The sequence below is a fragment of the Danio rerio genome, chromosome 3 (genome assembly GCF_052040795.2).
Source record: "Danio rerio strain M-AB ecotype USA chromosome 3, GRCz13ab, whole genome shotgun sequence".
Taxonomy (NCBI): Eukaryota; Metazoa; Chordata; class Actinopteri; order Cypriniformes; family Danionidae; genus Danio; species Danio rerio.
The window spans coordinates 21841066-21860860 of NC_141023.1; the positions used below are offsets into that span (position 1 = coordinate 21841066).

Consider the following 19795-nt stretch of genomic DNA (forward strand, 5'->3'; position numbering starts at 1 on the left):
ACGTAATTTGGATTCTCTATATGTCCTGTACATGTGGCTGAATTGACAACAAAGCTGACTTTGACATTTTTCAAAATATCTACTTTTGTGGTCAACAGAAAACTAACTCAAAGGTTGAGAAAAACAACCTGTTAATTTAAATGTTTGTAATTTGGAATGTCTGATACCATAATCCTGTTTTTAGCACTATATGTAAAGTACTTATAGGGATAGTTGACCCAAAAATGAACATTTGCTGTTAATTTATTTTAAGTTATTAAGTTATTGTTGAATACTCGTATACGTCAAAAATAACATATACATACGTGTAAAAAAAAACTGTCACCATTAATTTATTCTCAACTGGCCACAAACATTTTCGATTTGAGTTTTTCTGTTGAACACAAAAAAGAGACATTTTGAAGAATGTTGAAAACCATAGCCAGCCATTGATTTCAGTAGTATTTCCCTCTACTATGGAGGTCAATGTCTGGCAGTCTATCAAAATTTTTCGAAATGTCTGCTTTTGTGCTCAACAGAAAACAGAAACTATTAGGTTGAGAAAAACAGCCTGTTTATTCATTTTCATTTTTGTGTAAACTAACCCTTTAGAAATTCTTTTGGGATGTCTGATACCCTAATCCTGTGTTTTAACACTATAAATAAGTATTAAAAGGCATAGTTGACCAAAAAATAAAATTCGCTGTTTGTTTATTTTTAAATTGTTGAATACTCATTTATGTCAAAAACAACATGAACATGTACATACATTTAAATATAAATTTTGATCGAGTTGGTGCCCCCTGGTGGTATATTCATGATACTGCATTAGCAAATGGTGGAAAGATTTTAATTTGGAACTGAGATACAAACAATATAGTCCATTCTATTTCATCAATATAATTGCTCAAATGTATTCTTCATAAATATATGTTCATTGGTATGTTTGTTTCACTTACTGACTGACAAATATTTTTGTTTTACAATCACAGTGGATCCAGTCTAAAGATGAAAAAGGAAAGTTGTATTACTACTCAAAAGACGGGTCTAAATGCCAGTGGACCCTTCCAGAGGTTTGTGTATGATTATGTTTGGATATTTAATTGAGTATTTGAGTATTTTTTCCGGTTTTTATATAACAGACGTGTATAAAAATAAAATATACATACTCATAATTCGTTTTTAGGTAACACTTTAGAATAATGATTCATTCATTCATGTTAGTTAATGTATTTACTAACATTAACTAAGTATAAATTATCTTATGCAGCCTTTATTAGCCACAGTTCAACATTTACTTATGGATTATTAAAATCCAAAGTTGTTCTTGTTAACATTAGTCAATGCAGAGAGAGGTAACATGAACTAACGTTAACAAAGATGAATAAATACCATAATGGATGTATAACCAACTGTTTGTCATTAACTAAAAGTGTTAGAGCCATATTTATTATGCAAATTTCAGAATATTATGTATTGTTACCATTATTTGTTTATTGCATTTACACTGTCTACAATCAAAGTAATGGATATATTGCTGTTATATGCTTTAATTATGCATTTGCTTATGATTACATCATATCCGGGTTGTGAAGAGAGAAATAGATGTATTGCTATGGTTTTTGACCATCGTTTCATCGTGTATCAGTTTTTACCGTGTAACAATTCAGTTAAATTCATCTTTATTTTGTGTCAAAGCAGCTTAACATAGAAGATTCTTGTAAATTGAAACTGTGTCAGTCCAGTTTTCAGAGTTGAAGTTCAGATTAGTTCAGTTCAGTGTGGTTTAATTTTCACTGGTGAAAGTTCAAACACTGAAGAGCAAAGCCATAGATACACAGCTCCACAAGTCCCAAACCATACAAGCCTGTGGCGACATCGGCAAAGAACAAACTTCACTAATTGATGACAGTGAAGGAAAAAAACCTTGAGAGAACCAGGTTTAGTTGGGTGCGACCATTTCCTCTCTGGCCAAACCTCTTGTGTAGAGCTGCAGTCTAGGCGAGAGGCTGGAGAGCACTGGACGTTCATCATGGAGAAGCTACAGGTGGGAGAGGTCACCGGCTGGTGTACAGGCTGGCCCTTTAGGATCAATGCGAAGACTCGTCTGTCACTGAGGTCTTACGGGAATTACTCTCATGCTGTCCACTCCTCCATGACCACCACAGCAGCTGCTCAGGATACGGCCTGGTCCAGGATTATGGAAACCTCGGGAATAATAAAATCAGACTAACATAAGCTCAGATGCTGTTCAAATAATGATGTGTTTCGGGAAGTGTTCCTGTCTCCGGTTGCCCTGAATAATGCAGACTAACAATCCTTTAGAAGATTAGGATTTCAAGAGAATTTGTATTTTGTGTATGCTTATGCAAAGAGATGTCTTTAATCTAGTTTTAAACTGACAGAGTGTGTCTGCTTCCTGAACTGTGAAAGGAAGGCTGTCCAGGGTTTAGGTCTACCGTCAACAGTTGATTTGGATATTCTGGGAATAATCAATTGTCCAGAATTAATTGAGCGCACAGCGCAGTGGACGTGAGGGCCCGTAATACACCAGGAGCTCCCTCAAATACTGGAGAGCTAAGCCATTCAGGGTTTTGTAGGTAGTTGATAAAAAGATTTAAAAAAAAAGTTATATAATGATAAAAAGATTGTTCCGGCTTTGTAGAAGATGAGAAGAACATAATGAATATGATGAATTTGTCATGTCAGACTGGTTACTATAAGGATTATATATTTCAAGCTATTATTGGAGTGCTATTATAAATAGACCATTTAAAAAAAAAAGTGTTAGCTTTTATTAATTTATATTTCAAATGAATGTCTCACCCTGAACCCTTATTGACTTTATTATAAAGGCTTTAGTTCCACCCGGTCAGCCGATGAATGGAAATGGAGTAGAACAAGATGGTCCACCTGTTTTGAACAATTGGAGATACACCCAGTTCAACATATCTCAGGAGGACCTGGTGAGTGTCTGTTTTTATACTTAAAGTTTAAGAACGGCGCATCTTTGACTCTATTCATCCATTTTTTATGACATAGAGGATGTTAGAAACAGCTGCACACAAACCGCACGTTTCTTCAGCAAACTGAGTGATTGATGCCCACAAATTGCGTCTCTCTCTCTCTTTCTGTCTCTCTCTCTCTCTCTCTCTCTCATGTGAGACATTTCTTTCTCAGCTATTTTCTGTTGCTGACATCACTTTGACCACAATAGGAAGGAAGGAAACATCTGGCACCTGATCTGACACACCACATACCCTTTTCCACCAGCTAATATTCATTTATTTTTCTTTCTATTCATTTCCTCCTGCAGAAATTTTCCCCCTCGCACAGGCGGATCGCCTCTGACAATGCCAGTGATGCATCCAGCTCAGGGAATTCACCAGAATCACAGCACTATGTACGTAACATGACCTCAGTTATTTCCAGCTCTCATTGGAGCTTGTAACTCATGCCATCATGTTTATCAGAACTCATTCACATGTAACAGTCTCATTCCTAATTTAATCATTAATTTAAAATTTGGTCATCATTTACTCTCCTTACACTTGTCCAACCTGTTTTGAGTTTCTTTATTTTGTTGCATAAAAAAAATATATTTTGAAGAATGTTGGAAACCGGTAGCCATTGACTTTCATAGTATCTTTTTGTCCATGGCTACCAGGCTGTCAATATTTTTCAAAATATTTCCTTTCATGTTCAACAGAATTTCAAAACTCGTAAAGATTTGGAACCACTTGAGGGCGAGAAAATGTTGAATAAATATTAATTTTTGGTTGAACTATTCCTTTAAACTGATTATAGTTATTTAGGAACATATTTATATTTAAAAAGTGCTTTTAAAAGGATAGTTCACAAAAAAAATAAGTCTGTCATCATTTACTCTCTCTCCACTTGTTTCAAACCTGTCTGAGATTCTTTGTTAAACCAAAACAGAGAGAACATATTTTTGAAGTCCATAGTGTTTTCTCTTCTATGGATGTAAATGGCTAACAATCCTCAACATTTTTCAAAATACCTTCTTTTGCGTCCAACAAAAAAAAAGAAACTCATAGTGGTTTGGAACAACCTGATGTGAGTAAATAGCCACTTTTGGTTGAACTATCCCTTTGTCAGGTTTTTATAAGGTGCTTATTTATTGTTTTATATTTAATATATTTGGTAAAAATTTATTTTTATTTTCCAACAAAAATGAAAAAGTCTAAGATTTCAAGCGAACACATAATCATCATTTTGCTCCAATCCAAAAATGAAAATTCTGTCATCATTTACTCTCCCTCCACTTGTCCAACCTGTTTTGGGTTTCCTTCTTCTGTTGCATGCAACACATGATATTTTGATGAATGTTGGTAGCCATTGTATTTTTTTGTTCATGGCTACCAGTTTCCAATATTCTTCAAAATATCTCCTTTCATGTTCAACAGAAAAACAAAACTCTAAAAGATTGTGAACCGCTTAAGGCAGAGTAAATGTCAAGTAAATACTTGTTTTTTTGCTTGAACTATCCCTTTAAACTGATTATAGTTTTAGGATTATACTTGTATATATAAACATGCTTTTAAAGGGGTAGTTTACCAAAAAATAAGAAGTCTGTCATCATTTACTCTCTCTCCACTTGTTCCAAACCTGTCTGAGATTCTTTCTTTTGTTGAACCAAAAATCAAAGTCCATATTATATTTTTTTTCTCATTTATGAGAGATTAATGGATGTTAATGGCAATCTCCAGCATTTTTCGAAATATCTTCATTTGCGTTCGACAGAAAAAAGAAACTCATAGTGGTTTGGAACAACCTGAAGTGAGTAAATTGCCACTGTTGGGTGAACTATCCCTTTGTCAGATTTTTATAAGGTGCGAAGCCAAGGTTTTGTTTCCTTTCTTAAGGACAAAAAGTTCAGACGGCGGAGGAACCTGTCAAGTTACAGCACCGATTCACATTCTCATCATGTGCGTTCTCAGCTGGTTTATTGGTTTTATAGTTGCTTGCATTTGGGGTCCAAAACTAACATGTCATTCATTAGACAAAAACTAACATCATTGTTTTGTCATCACTATCTGAAAGTAGTTTTGCTTGGAAATGTTTGTCTTTCACCAGCAGTAGCTGTAGATAATGTTGTTTTGTGGCTCACCGTTCCACCGTTCCTACTTTAATATCCTACTAACAGACTTTTTAACAACTTGCATAATCCAAACTAACAAATCATATTAGTAACTATATTATACAGTAAGCATATACACTTTTGTGCAAAAGTCTAGTGTTTTTACCATAAAAAAGGTTTAAAGTCTGTTATTTCTATATTTTTCTATAGCATGTCAGTTTGAAAGATCAATTACAATTTCCAAACATGGTGTCACGGTGGTGCAGTTTCTCTTAGTTAGATCTGTTTCTTCATTTCTTTCTAGATAGACTGGATGATGATCAGATCAGATCTCTGTGTGGAGCACTGGTTGTTGTCAGAATTCTCGTGCAGACAATAATCTCACTGTAGAATTACAATTAATGAAATATAAATATAAAATATTGTTTGGAAATGTAAATTGATATTTCAAACTAACATGCTACAGAAAAATATAGAAATAACTGACTTTAAACTTATTTAAAAAAAAAAAACACTATATATTTTTTATTGTAGTTGGTTTGTGTGCATGTGTGTGTGTTTGTGTGTTAAATACATCTGACCTTTCTAACAAAAAAAAACCTTTCTTTTGCATTTATCAGTCATCACTGGAGAAGGCAGGGATTCTCAACAAGACCAAAGTGGCTGAGAATGGAAAAAGGCTGAGGTGGGGCCTTAAATTGTCAGCGTTTATCTGTGGTTTAACAGCACAGTCATTCTTTAACTAAGCGTGAATAGGAAAAAGTGTGCAAACCAGTCATCTGTGCAGTCATTCTGGTTTATCAAAGGGATTCCCAAGCATTCTTGTCAACCGCTATTCTTTTGATTCTAATGTTACCTTCAAGTACATCATGAGAAATTAAATATTTGAATAATTTGACAACACATTTGCATTCTTGCAGTTCTTGAAATGCAAGAAAATTTAAAAAAGTCAATATTTTAATGATTTAATTGTTGTTATTCGCAGTTCACAAATCCAAATGGTTGGAAAACGTCTTTATTACCTACAGTATGGTTTGCACCTTTAGCTGCTAAGAGTTTGCATTCAGATTCTCTTTTATTATTAAACAGAATTTGATCATAAAGAATGATTTATTTAATTATTTTGTAACTCAACTCTGAATTCTGTAATTTTAGGAAAAACTGGGCTCAGTCGTGGACTGTTCTTCATGACGGTGTACTCACTTTCCACAAAGACCCCAAATTTGCACCTGCTGGGATGTCTGTAAGTTTATTTAATCTGTTTAACTAGTAATATTGAGAGTTTGATTGAGCATTAATATAACAATTATTGGCCAATGTTACCTCATAATATCATATTACTTGATATTATTATTGTATATACTGGTTTATATTTAATTCTCCTATAATCATGTTGTTTATATCATATCATTTTGAGTCAGAGATAAATTTTAAAAACGCAGGTGATCTGAACCAACTTTGCAAACATGACATGTCAAAACAATTCTCAGTTATAAGCTTTTATTACTACTTTGTCAAGACATGTAGTATCTCCATGGCCTGATTGGCATAACCACAAATCATGAAACGCTTACCTTGTTTCTATTGTGTTGTATGTGTTAGATAATGTATTTATTCTTGTTTTAGAATAAAAACATTACCAACTGAATAAACAATTCTAGAAAGCATCACTTCATGAATCTTAATAAGATCTTACAATTAAGTTCAATTTAAAATTTCCATGTACTGTATTAGCACTGTTAGTATGTTTTGATGCCTAAATTCACTTGTAGCATGTAAACAAGTGATTTTATTTTTAGCATTTTATGTTTGATATCATATCATGAACTGATCTCAGAAATGTATAGGTTACCTGTACAAAACAGATGTAGAAAAGTCACTTTGGCCAGCTCTTGTCCTAAACCTAAAGCTGTTTTAAAAGGCCTTGTTTTTGTGGAGTAAAGTATGCTGCGGAGAACAGACTGAAAATAATCCGTCTGCCATTGGTTGACTTTTGCAGAGCAAGACCAATCAGATTGTCCCTGAGTACACTGTAGAACTGAAAGGGGCAACTTTATCATGGGCGTCTAAAGAAAAGTCAAGCAAGAAGAACGTTCTCGAGGTGAGAACTGTGCCTCTCCTGTATATATAAATAAACAAAGAACCTACATCCTGTACAAATAGTAGAATTGCTTTTCCACGAATGAATTGTTTCTATAATTTTGATTGGTGGTCTTTTTGTTGACAGTAAAACACAAAAGCTGCTGAACTTTTTCTTTATTAGCAACATGTTGCAGTTTTAGTAATAATCCATAACAAAGGTTGCTGCATTACTATTGTCATGAGTTTAGCCATCAAGAGACTTTCTCGTAAGCGTATGATTGTAATATAAAAGCCTGTAATGCTGTCCATGTCACTGAGCAGCTCAAGACACGTCATGGCTCTGAGTATCTGATACAGTACGACACAGACAGCATCATTCAAGACTGGCAAAAGATCATTTTGGATACCATCAAACTGCTGGTGAGTGGCCCCTGCTGGACACATACAGTATAGCACAAATATAAAGTTGCCAAAATAAAGATGCCCATGCCATCATAAAACAACATTCAAAAATATCTTGTAATCACCTTTGACAGCATGAACACGGCCATAACTCAGAGGATGAAGCAGAAGACGTCCCGGAAAAATCTCCATTGCCTGCAGATAAAGAAAAGAAGCCTGAAGGTGAGTAACGGAATCATGTGCACATAAACGTGTAGAATGTTTATTAACAACTATATATATTTTACTATATACTATTAACAATAGCTGTAAGTACTTTTTTTTGGGGTATATTAGCTTTATTTAGTATACTTTATGCTAACAATTAACAATAACTGTACATATTCTTTCTTGCTATATTAACTAAAGTATACTGTATACTAACTATTAACAATAACCGTGAGTATTTATTTTTTTGTTATATTTTTCTTATAGCTGCGAGACTGAGTTCTACAAGTAGCATAGACACAGACCAGGGCCGTGTTCGCACCAAACTGCGCAAGTTTCTCCAGAGGCGGCCCACCCTGCAGTCCGTCAAAGAGAAAGGCTACATTAAAGGTTACTGGATCATTCTTGTTGGACCATATTTACTAGACATGATAAAAGAGTTCAAGGACCCTCCTAAAAAGTGTCAGTGGGAGTAAAATGCTTAACAGATGATCTACTGACAATTTAATTAGTTAATTTCTTAATGATTGATGTAATATACCTGTGGTGCAAAATAACTATTTATTAGCTTGTTGACATTTTTAAGTATTTTATCAGAAACTAGTAACAGAAATGTTACATTTTGGGGAAAAATCCCTTGAAATACAAAAAAAAAAAGGATCTCTCGAGGTAGTTTTTGCCAGAATAACACTAGATGGAAATGCATTTACCGAATAAATTCTGACATAGTGAACATTTAACTCATTAATACATAAGTCATTATTACTAATTGCCGTCTCGTCTCCATTATGCATGTCACCATTGTTGAGATACATGCTCTGATTTTCGATGCTTGTGTCTAAAGTGATTCAGATGTTCAAAATATTTAGAGTACAATGTGTTTTTAAAACCTGATTAAAGGGATGTAGAAACATGGAGCGACTATCTGTGGAATATCATGGAATTTTAAAGGGTGTCGTTCAGACATTGAAATCAGGGAATTTCCTTTTTTGAGTCATGGAATATTGGGTACTTTTGTCGCTTTTAATTTTATTTATCAGTAAATAAAGTGTCTTTTTTTTTCTTATCATGTTTTTTATCTCATTGATTCATCTGGTGTTATTGTTAGGTAATTTTTAAGCACCATTTTATGCTTTTCACCCTCAGTCAAATGCAGTTACAAACCAGTACCTATAACTAGGCCCACAAGGAATCTGCGTGTCAGAATTCTGCAGATATCCGGAGATTTTTAGCTCTTCATTGATTCTGTTTATTTACTTGTGTAAATGTGTGTAAATTCATATTTATTCAGTTCTTAAATTAATTTCAGTAATATTATTGACTAATATGAAAATATTTATATGATTTATTTACAATATAGTTTGTAAATAATATTTTCTGTCTTTTAGTAGATATGTTATATGTGAGACTTGCTTTGATTACCAAATAAAAGGGGGTCTAATTGGATTTGCATTGTAAACATTAAATACAAGTTAAAAAGGTATTACTTTTTATTTAATATATTAAGGTTTTAGTTATGGTACTTTCAAAGTCATTCTGCAGAAATCCGCAGATTTTTACCAAAATTCTGTGCAAAACTATCAAAAAATGTCTGCAGATTTCGTCTGGCTCTACCTATAACTCAGGCAAACATGTCAATAAAATGTCAACTTCAAGAGATTTGGCTACAAAATGACCACTTGGTTTTAGGCTGGGTGCTATTTATTCTTGTAATTTCTGTTCAAAATCTGAGGTAGATGACTTAAACTTGCTTGCATGATTGCTGTTAAATTAATGAAACATTTTAATGAATGCACAGCAGCTGCTTGTTTTTTTTCTCATTGTACACCATCACAATTGAACATTTTAATTAATGTAAACTCTGAAATTTGATAATTGACTAAGAGTGGGAACCCTGTATTATTATATAATGAATCAGTTGCACATCAGTGTTAAAATCAACAGCAAGACCAGTGACTCAATCCACAACTTGCAAGTCATCAAAAAGCCACGTCTCTTTAGTGTTGTTACTTAAGGCTGTACATTTTTCTGCATGTAGACTCACAAACATTAATCTGTCTTTCCAGAGAATGTGTTTGGCTGTCACTTAGACACCCTCTGTCATCGAGAAAACACAACTGTGCCCAAGTTTGTGGAAAAATGCATCCGATCAGTTGAGAAAAGAGGTAAGCATTCATTTTCCTGTGTGAATTCATGTTCATCAGTTTAAGATAAAGGTCATCTGAATGTGTTTGCTTGCTTCAGGTCTCAAAATAGATGGAATCTACAGAGTGAGCGGAAACCTTGCTGTCATTCAGAAGCTGCGATATAAAGCTGACCACGGTAAACACAATCTAGATTAAAAAGATCACTACAGTTACAGTGAGGACAGAGTTATTATAGTGAATGTAAAGAATTTTCTGGGAATAAACAGTTACTGTTACAGTAGTTAGCACTGTTGCCTCACAGCAAGAAAGCCACTGGTTCGAGTCCTGGCTTGGGTCAAGTGGCATTTCTGTGTGAAGTTTACATGTTTACCCCGTGTTGGTGTGGGTTTCCTCCAGGTGCGCCAGTTTCCCCAACAAGTCCAAAGACATGCACTATAGGTGAAATGAATAAACTAAATTGGCCGTTGTGTATGTGTGTGAATGCTAGAGTGTATGGGTGTTTCCCAGTACTGGGTTGCAGCTGAAAAGGCATCTGCTGCGTAAAACATATGCTTGATAAGTTGGCGGTTCATTCCGCTGTGGCGACCCCTGATAAATAAAGGGACTAAGCTGAAGGAAAATGAAGGATTTTTGCTTTTTAATCAAACTTCAAGCTTAAGGGGCTTACAGTACATACTTGGCAACAACTGCACAGTCAATGGGAAGAAAGTAGAGTGAGTCAGTAAAACTACAGGATATGTTTGGAAAGAGGAGAATTTCAAATGTGGATGCTCTGCAGTTTTAAGGGAAATCTTGAAAGGGATCGACTGTTTCATTGACAATAAAATACTGTATATTTCTTTCTTTGTGTAGAGGAGGATCTGGATCTGGAGGATGGCCAGTGGGAGGAGATCCATGTGATCACTGGAGCTTTGAAGCTTTTCCTACGTGAACTTCCTGAGCCCCTTTTCCCTTTCAGCTTTTTTGATAAGTTCATCGCTGCTATTCGTAAGTCTGTTTCATTTCAGAGAAGCCATTTTGTTTTTTTGTTTTTTTGAAAATTCATTGCTTTATGTTATTTTACAGTTTTTCTCTATTGGTTTGGCTCATTTCTTGAAACAGGAATTACATTCTCAAAACAACATGGACAAACCTCCAAACCTCTTGGCAATTGTTCACACCAGAATGGATTTTCTCATTCATTTAATAAAATTGCAAATGTCTAAGTACATCTTTGCAAATGATTAAGTACAGGTAGCTGACATTTAGCACAATTCCCAAGTGAATAGATCTACTTGATCTAAACTGATTGTTGATTCTCAGTTCAATGGTTGTTCTCTCCAAAATATGTGAGCGTCATTTTATTGTATAAGTCAGGGGTCACCAACCCTGTTCTTGGAGAGCTACCTTCCTGCAGATTTTAGTTGCAACCCTGACCAAACACACCTGTTTGTAATTATCAAGTGCTGCTTTAGGTACTATTAATTGGTTCAGGTGTGTTTGATCAGGGTTGGGACTGAATTATGCAGGAGAAAGCTCTCCAGGAACAGGGTTGGTGACCCCTGGTATAAGTCATCACATGCACAATAGTCTGTTCAATTGTCAAAATTAGTCAAGAACATAATACCATGAATACCATATGTCCATGGAATATTTGATGCATTTATTACAGCAATTGACAGTCAGGTGAAACTAGAACTTGACTAACAAAGGAGGAATTTCACACATCTCAGATGACCAGTCAAGCACTGAAGGCTGAATATAATTTTCATAGTTTTTGTTTGTGTGTTTATATTACAGTATGTTTTGTTTTATTCTGATGTATGGAAATTATGTGTGTGATTGATAATGGTTACAATTTGCAAAAGTGCTTTTCTCAAAACAATGCATACAAATAGCGAAACATAATGGATTACCTGCAAAAGCCAGTCTCTTGCTCAAAATCCTTAGTTCATCTCTCAAAACTACATTTCTTTGTCAATAAAAAAGTGTCAGTGCCATCAGAATTAAAAGTCATTGTGTCATTGTGTACAGATAAAACAAAATCATGTTGTCAATATAATGTTGTGTACTCTGGAGGGGTGCTCTGGTGTAAACTATTTTTTGTTGTTATTGCTGTTTTTACTGTAATTTGCTGCCAGATCATGTCATTGTGATACGGAAAGGAAAAGAAAGCACTGCATAGCACAAAGAAAAAAAACAAAAGTAGAAATGTGAACATTGGACAATCTCCTTTCAGATGCACCTTCATTAGAAAAAAGTCAAGATTCATCTGTGAGAAATGTACCAATTCAGGACAAATTTAAATAAAAAGTATTTGAAAGGTATAGAAAAATGCATTATGACACAATATTATGACCGCTTGTTCAGCCATTTTGCATGTAAATACTTATGCTATGAACTAAAGCCTAAATGTGGCAGTGAGACTATTCAGACAGAGACCATTATAATCCATTTTGATCAACATGACATAAGCAATTGATAATTTAGGAAACAGCAGAGAATTGGACATAATCATTTGCATGGAAGTGCAAAAGCATTTGCAACTTGTTCAAAGGAATGAGAAACTGCTTTTCTGATGTGCACAAGTGACACAATGATCTGAAGATTGAACAGGTAGTTTTGATCATTTCAATTCTGATATGAGAAATGGACCAAAGCGACTGAGAAAAACTGTTAACTAAATACATTATACATTTATTTTATTTAGTTTTATACACAATTGCAATCTGTCCAAAGAGAGAACTATTAAACAGTAAACTATTTTTAAAAACTAGGCTAAGACTAAAAGGTGGACATGAGGGATATTTCAGTGGTCCTTTGCGACAGTGACAAAACAACCAAACATTCTGACTTGCAGTGCTTACGCAATGCCAAAGGGACAAAGGATTTTGGGGACACTGACTGTTTAAATGAGAGAGAAATTTAGTTTTGACACACGAGTGAACAGTTTTGGGAAAGATATGAGCTTTTGCAAGTGAGCTATAGTGTTGTGCCAAACTGTAAGATTGTTTTACAAAACAATCTTGGAGTGTTGAGAATGTAATTCCTGTTTCAAGAAATGAGCCAAACCAAATGAGAAAAACTGTTTTGATTTGAAACTAGTCATTTATCAACATGATTCACAATTCATTTTGGCTATATATGCTTTTTAGAAGAAATGAAGGGAATCAGATAATTAGTGATATACTAGCATTAATTCCAATACAAAAACTTAACTCATGTATCTATATTGACTCAAAAGCTGTATTTGTTTTCTAGAAATTAGTGACTACAGCCAGAAAGTTTCATACATTCGAGATCTGGTGAGAAATCTGCCTCTGCCCAACCACGACACCATGGAGGTTCTCTTCAGACATCTCCGCAAGTATGAGACTGATGTTATCATTCACATCTTCATATCCACAGTGGTCAGATCATTTTAAAAAAGCTGCAGAAGCACCAAATGCATACTTGGCTTCTTGAGTTACGTGTAATGAAGGAAGGGAGGTGTAGAAGGGCAGTGAAAGACCAGACAGCAGCTAAAATCTCTCAATTGTTCTTCAGCAACTCTCTGCCATTCATCATTGTAAATTATTATTAGCTACTTCAGTCCAAAACCTACATTACCAGATGATGAAGATGAAACTAGAGTGGACATTTCATCAAGACAATGAACAAAACACAGCCAAGGAAACTCTCATATGCTTTCAGAAGAAGAAAATCAAGCTGTAGAATGGCCCAGCCAATCACCTGACTTGAATCCAGTTGAATATACAAAATAAAGATCAGATTTGATAGACGAGACCCACAGAACTATCAAGATTTATACACTCTGGTAAAGTCCATGAAAAAAAAATCATACCTGAGCTATTCATGTGACTTAATTCTCCTTATGAGAGGCGTCTTTAAGCTTCCATCACCAAAAAGGCCTTTTATAGAAAGTATTAAATACATTTCAGAAGTTTAGTACATTATCCTTGAGTCATTCCCATAATATTCCAATATATATATATTTACTTTTTTTGCTATTGTAATATTAAATTTATTTATGAGATCTATTAATAACAGCCAAAAATAAAAAAAAATAAAATTATGATAAATAATTAAGCTAAAAAAAATATTCATGTATTCTCACAACCATCTATTAAAGGAACTGACCAAGTAACCATCTGTCCCACAGGGTGATTGAGCATGGTGAGATGAACCGCATGTCTGTCCAAAGCACGGCAATTGTGTTCGGCCCAACACTGCTGAGGCCACAGGAGGAGTCCAACATCACCATGCACATGGTCTTCCAGAACCAGATTGTGGAGCTCGTACTCAACGAGTTCAATGAGCTTTTCCAGACCAAATGAAATCTCCCTATGGAAGGAAAGGAAATGCATTGATCAATGCCTTCGTTTCCATTATCCCTGAACAAAATGTCTGTCTTCTGATTGGATATTGACTGCCCAGATCAATTAATAAGTGCCTTCTGAAACATCAAGAGCTTCTGCATCTCGAAACTCTTGTTCCTGAATGCCGTCTGTGTTATTTTTTGGTACTGCCAAAAAACTCAAGGGATCATCAGCTGATACGATCAAATGGATTTTAATAAGAACATCTAGTTTATCAAGGTGTTATGCTTGGGATGAGACAGCAGTAGAGTTCTCAGTTAGACATTACTATACTTAAAATGGATATTAGGCAAGCAGAGCACGTGTGTATATGTTACTGAATAATATACTGTATATTATTGCTACTCACCCAAAACTGTTCCTGTGGAACAACAAAAGAGCTTTTAGTTAGCTAAACAAACATTTAATTGTATTTTTTTCTGTGAGATTTCTGCGCAGTTTTTGAACTAACAAATTACCACAAGGTATGGACATTTGCCTCATGTATAATTTTTTTCTCTGGAGAAAAAATAAAAAGAAACTTCAGCTTTAAAGTGCTCAATAATCACTAATGTGGAAAAAGCACTGGCTGTTGAACTTATCTGTGGATGAAAAAGGGGGGAAGGAGTTTTATTAATAATACCCTGTATGACTAACATTCTTCCACTGTCTGTAGTTCTTCAAGCTCGAATATTGTCTAAAAAAACAAAAACAAATGCTGACAGTACAATGTACTGAAGTGAAAATGGATATAATGAACATTATGCAGCAGAGTGAAATGTGGATTTGAATTGTGTTAAATACAAACTGCAGATGTAGACTAAAGCTGTACATATTTTAAATAGGTTGTTTATATAAAAATGTGGGTAAGAAATAATTGGCAGTTTTATCACAGAGACATGTTCTGTAAATAAAAAGGATAGCATATTTAATTATATGCAAATATGTGCATAGTTTTTACACTGGTAATTACTGAATATACAGTATAGGAAATGGATCAACATGTTTTTAACATTATGAAAGTTCATATATTTTGAAAATATGATAACATGTATGTACGTCAGTTTTAAACAGTGAACAGATATCATCACTTTACTAGATTAACGCAATGTGAGAAATTATAAATAAATAATGGTGCCTTCTTTTTCACTTTTTTAGCTTGTCTGTTTTGTTCTTCCCTGTTTTGCCAGTTTATTAACGATATATAAAAATACTATACATATATATATATATATATGTGTGTGTGTGTGTGTGTGTGTGTGTGTATATGTGTATATATATGTATGTGTGTGTGTGTGTGTGTATATATGTGTATATATATATATATATATATATATATATATATATATATATATATATATATATATATATATATATGTATGTATATATATATATGTGTGTGTGTGTATGTATATATATATATATATATATATATATATATAATGTTTATTTTTATTATTATTATTAGTTTTTTTTTTTAAATCACGGGTGGCATGGTGGAAAGTGGGTAGCGATGTCACCTCACAGCAAGAAGGTTGCTGGTTCGAGCCTCTGCTGCGTTTGCCCCACAAGTCCAAAGACAATGCTCTATAGACCATTTCAATGTAGTGATAAAACTGCCGTCATAGCATTATTTATCAATATGTGGACCTTTTAGGATTTTTGATTCTTTAGGGTTGTAAAACAGGAAATGCGTTAGGACCATTGTTATTGTTTACATCTTCCAAAATGGTCTATAGGTGAATTGGGTAAGCTAAATTGTGTGTAAATGAGTGTGTATAGATGTATGTGTGTAAATGAGTGTGTTTGGATGTATGTGTGTGAATGAGTGTGTATGGATGTATGTGTGTGAATGAGTGTGTTTGGATGTATGTGTGTGAATGAGTGTGTATAGATGTATGTGTGTGAATGAGTGTGTATGGATGGAACCCCAGTGATGGGTTGCGGCTGGAAGGGCATCCACTGCAAAAAACATGTGCTGGATAAGTTGACGGTTCATTCCGATGTGGCGACCTATGATTAATAAAAGGACTAAACTTAAAAGAAAATGAATGAATGAAAATCATGTTTGTTTCACAGAATAACTGATTATGTTTATGATTTAACATGTCATTATATAGAATAAAAACAAGGAAATATTTACACTCATAGTTTACAACAGAGGTTCTCAAAATCATTTAGATATCTCTGAGAAATATACATTTCATTTGTTTTAGGTCAGGCTCTAAAAAGTTTTTTTTTATTTATATATTTTGTTAAATATAATAAAGTTAACATGACTGCACTGACGAGAAAATACAATTACAAAAGTTGAGAAAGTTTTACAAAAGAGGTGGCGCAGTGGGTAGCACAATCGCCTCACAGCAAGAAGGTTGCTGGTTTGATCCTCGGCTGGGTCAGTTGCCATTTCTGTGTGGAGTTCTCGCCATGTTCGCATGGGTTTCCTCTGGGTGCTCCGGTTTCCCCCACAAGTCCAAAGATGTCATGTAGTGTGTGAATGAGTGTGTCTGGATGTTTTCCAGTAATTGGTTGCAGCTGGAAGGACATCCGCTGTGTAAAACATATGCTGGATAAGTTGGCGGGTCATACCACTGTGGCGACCCCAGATTAATAAAGGGACTAAGCCGAAAAGAAAAGAGAAAGAATAAAACTTCACAAAGCCTCAATCTTTAAGAAAATATTAGGCTATCATAAGCTTTAAGAAACTTATTCCTCTTATTATGATAAATAATTTTAAGAGATTCAGCAACTACAGAAATTTCAGAAAGAAACATTAAATATATTGTCTTCAAGAACTTATTTTCATGTATAAAAAGTTTACAATGTAACACAAAAAAAGCTAACGATAAGATCAAGAGCATGATCACTAGCAGAAAAGAAGAGAAATATATAGTTTATAGACAAATATAAATCGTATTGCAGGCCTGTAGTCAGACCACTGAATGGGGTGGTTATTTATTTACTTATTTTAAAAAAGTGGACCTTATTGCAGTTATTCGCCTCATAGTTTAATAATTTATGAGGTTCAAATACTTCATTTTAGTGAAATTTTAAGCACTAATCTTTGCTGTAGCTTTATGCAACAAAATATTTTCTACAATTTTGTCAAAGTGCTTACAGTACCATAGTAATTTACCAAAAATTGTGTATTTACAATTGTGCATTTTAAACTCTAAATTAAAATTACAGTTTTTAAAATAATGTTATGGGATTAGAATTTTAAATTTGTGAATAAAGAAATATGAAACATATTTACTTTTAAAATACAAATGTATTATCACCCATCATTAAGAAAAGCAAATTAGGAATCTGTTAAAAAGTAATCTGTTAAAATCTGTTTTAAAACCAAAACTGTAGCCTGTAGGCAAATAACAAAGTGGCCAGCTCATTTCCTCAGTCAGTTTTTTTTTCCATTTTAATAATTAAAATGTAATGTTTCCTAAAGTCTTCTTCTATCTGTTATTTTCACAATTTATGTTGGTATACTTTAAAAAATGGGACACATGAGCTCATAAAGGGCCCAAATTTTGAACTTTGTCAGTGGGGGTGGGTCTTTCGAACAACCAGAACCTACACTGGCATAGGGCCTGTATTGTAACAAAGACGAAATTTATATAATAAATTAATAAATTAATTTTATCCCAAAGAGATTTAACGTGAGTGGGTTGAGCCATTTGTATTATTTAAAATAAAACGGAAATAAATAAGGAGACTAAAGTATTATTTAATTAGCCTATATATTTAATTTAAATATGATCTGTCTGTGTTAATGTAAACAGTATCGTTGCATAACCTTCATTGATAACATCAGTAATAGCGAAACTGTGTATATTATTATCACTATAAAAAGTATGTCACTGTCTTTGTAACTTGGGAAGTAATGCAAAGTAACAATAAATAAGTGCATAAATAGCCTAAATGAAAGGAACTGGAGGAACCAATATCTGTCACCTATAAGATTAAAATGCCCCCTCAGTTATGAAATCCTGGCCTGGTGGCCTCTCAATGAATGCGGTTATCATTTTTTCCCTCCTATGATGAAACTTTCCTTCATACTTTAACTCATAGCGACATCTTCTGGTTATTCGCAGCGAGTCCGCTGTAATTGTCACAAATATTCAGTAATCCAAAAGAGTGTCAGAATATGAATTAATATACAGTTACACAATTTGATAAACGGTTTTAATCATCTGTAGCTACACAAATATGTAAATACGACTAGTGTGAGGTCAAAACATTTTATTTTGAACTCAAACATTTTAATTAAATTTTATGATACATCTAGAGTAAATATTTTAAATAAAAGTTGACAAGTTTTACAATAAAAACAATATATATATATATATATATATATATATATATATATATATTATTTTTTTTTAGAAACTTATATAAATAATTTAAGAAAAGATTAATCAAAGAGGGGCAGCAATTGTATTGTAAACGTATAAGGATCGAACAATTAAGGCGAACACGGCAGACAGAAATCATAGACTGTAAATATATGAAATATGGTAAAAATGTAGCATAAACCCAAAATAATAATAATAATAATAATAATAATAATAATAATAATAATAATAAAAGGTCAAGGACAACAACAACAGCACGTTGAAACAACATTATAAAGCTGCAGGACAAGACCCACCTGCACGCAGACCTGCACTTATCGTTTTCTCATGCTCCCTGCTTACACAATTTTTCTACTATAAATTATTACGCTATGATTGAATACATTATTATATACAAAGATTAAACATACTAGATTGATTTAATACATTAATTCTGTTGTATTTGTATTAATTGTATTTGTAAATAGATAGCCTATTGTTAAGTTAAATATTTAAAAAGTAATTTATCGTTTGGTTTTTTTAATCATTAGGGATTTATCACACTATATTGAGTTGAGGGAATAAGGATTATCTCTTTCTTCACAAACAATAAATTATATTACTCCAAGTATTTTTTTTTACAACAAACGTTATTTTTGTGTAATTTATAATGAGGTCCTATACAAGTCATTAAACTGTAAACAATGCAGAGAAAAATTTAGCAAAATAATAATTGGATTATTAATTATTTATTACATAGGAAATGACATCAAATAAAACAAATGCTTCTTGTTGAGGATATTTTTTCATTTCTCGAGCAAAAAACAGTGGAAAAATCCCACCTTTTTTAATCGTAACATCAATCTGGGAAAAAATACACAATTCACAAGCAAATGATCTTTTACAGCTCATATTGTCAATTCTGTGCAGATTAACTGATATTTTGATTTCCAAAGATCTTATTTGTAATTATTATAAACAATTGGTAAACTGTTTATGTGTTGTTACTGTAATTGTCTTGGCTAGCAGATTTTAGATTGATAATAGGCCTATGTACAGTAGACCTACATAGCACTAAAATATGTTACAAATAACAATTGCATATTATTTGAACAGTTTTACTTTAATTTGTTATATTTTGCTAGAAAACATTGCTATAAAATTGTCCCAGAATGGTACAAAAAACACAGAAAATAAGCGCAAGCTGTA

General features: G+C 33.4%; 1 protein-coding gene across 14 annotated transcripts in view; it reads left to right on the forward strand.

The window, feature by feature from the left end:
• arhgap27l (Rho GTPase activating protein 27, like) overlaps nucleotides 1-15404 on the forward strand; it is a 78482-nt gene extending 63078 nt beyond the window's left edge. For 7 of the 14 annotated variants that reach the window (XM_087244280.1, XM_087244279.1, XM_087244278.1 and 4 more), the window contains 15 exons: nucleotides 972-1052; nucleotides 2835-2945; nucleotides 3296-3382; nucleotides 4866-4928; nucleotides 5701-5765; nucleotides 6236-6323; nucleotides 7080-7181; nucleotides 7484-7582; nucleotides 7699-7786; nucleotides 8039-8161; nucleotides 9838-9936; nucleotides 10016-10093; nucleotides 10771-10905; nucleotides 13159-13264; nucleotides 14060-15404. In XM_087244280.1, coding sequence (XP_087100406.1) covers nucleotides 972-1052; nucleotides 2835-2945; nucleotides 3296-3382; nucleotides 4866-4928; nucleotides 5701-5765; nucleotides 6236-6323; nucleotides 7080-7181; nucleotides 7484-7582; nucleotides 7699-7786; nucleotides 8039-8161; nucleotides 9838-9936; nucleotides 10016-10093; nucleotides 10771-10905; nucleotides 13159-13264; nucleotides 14060-14234 — 1500 coding nt within the window. In that variant the 3' untranslated portion in view covers nucleotides 14235-15404. The remainder of the gene's footprint in view (nucleotides 1-971; nucleotides 1053-2834; nucleotides 2946-3295; nucleotides 3383-4865; nucleotides 4929-5700; nucleotides 5766-6235; nucleotides 6324-7079; nucleotides 7182-7483; nucleotides 7583-7698; nucleotides 7787-8038; nucleotides 8162-9837; nucleotides 9937-10015; nucleotides 10094-10770; nucleotides 10906-13158; nucleotides 13265-14059) is intronic. The other 7 variants (XM_087244285.1, XM_087244283.1, XM_087244284.1 and 4 more) reach the window with 1 other exon arrangement.
• The last annotated feature ends 4391 nt before the right edge of the window (nucleotides 15405-19795 follow it).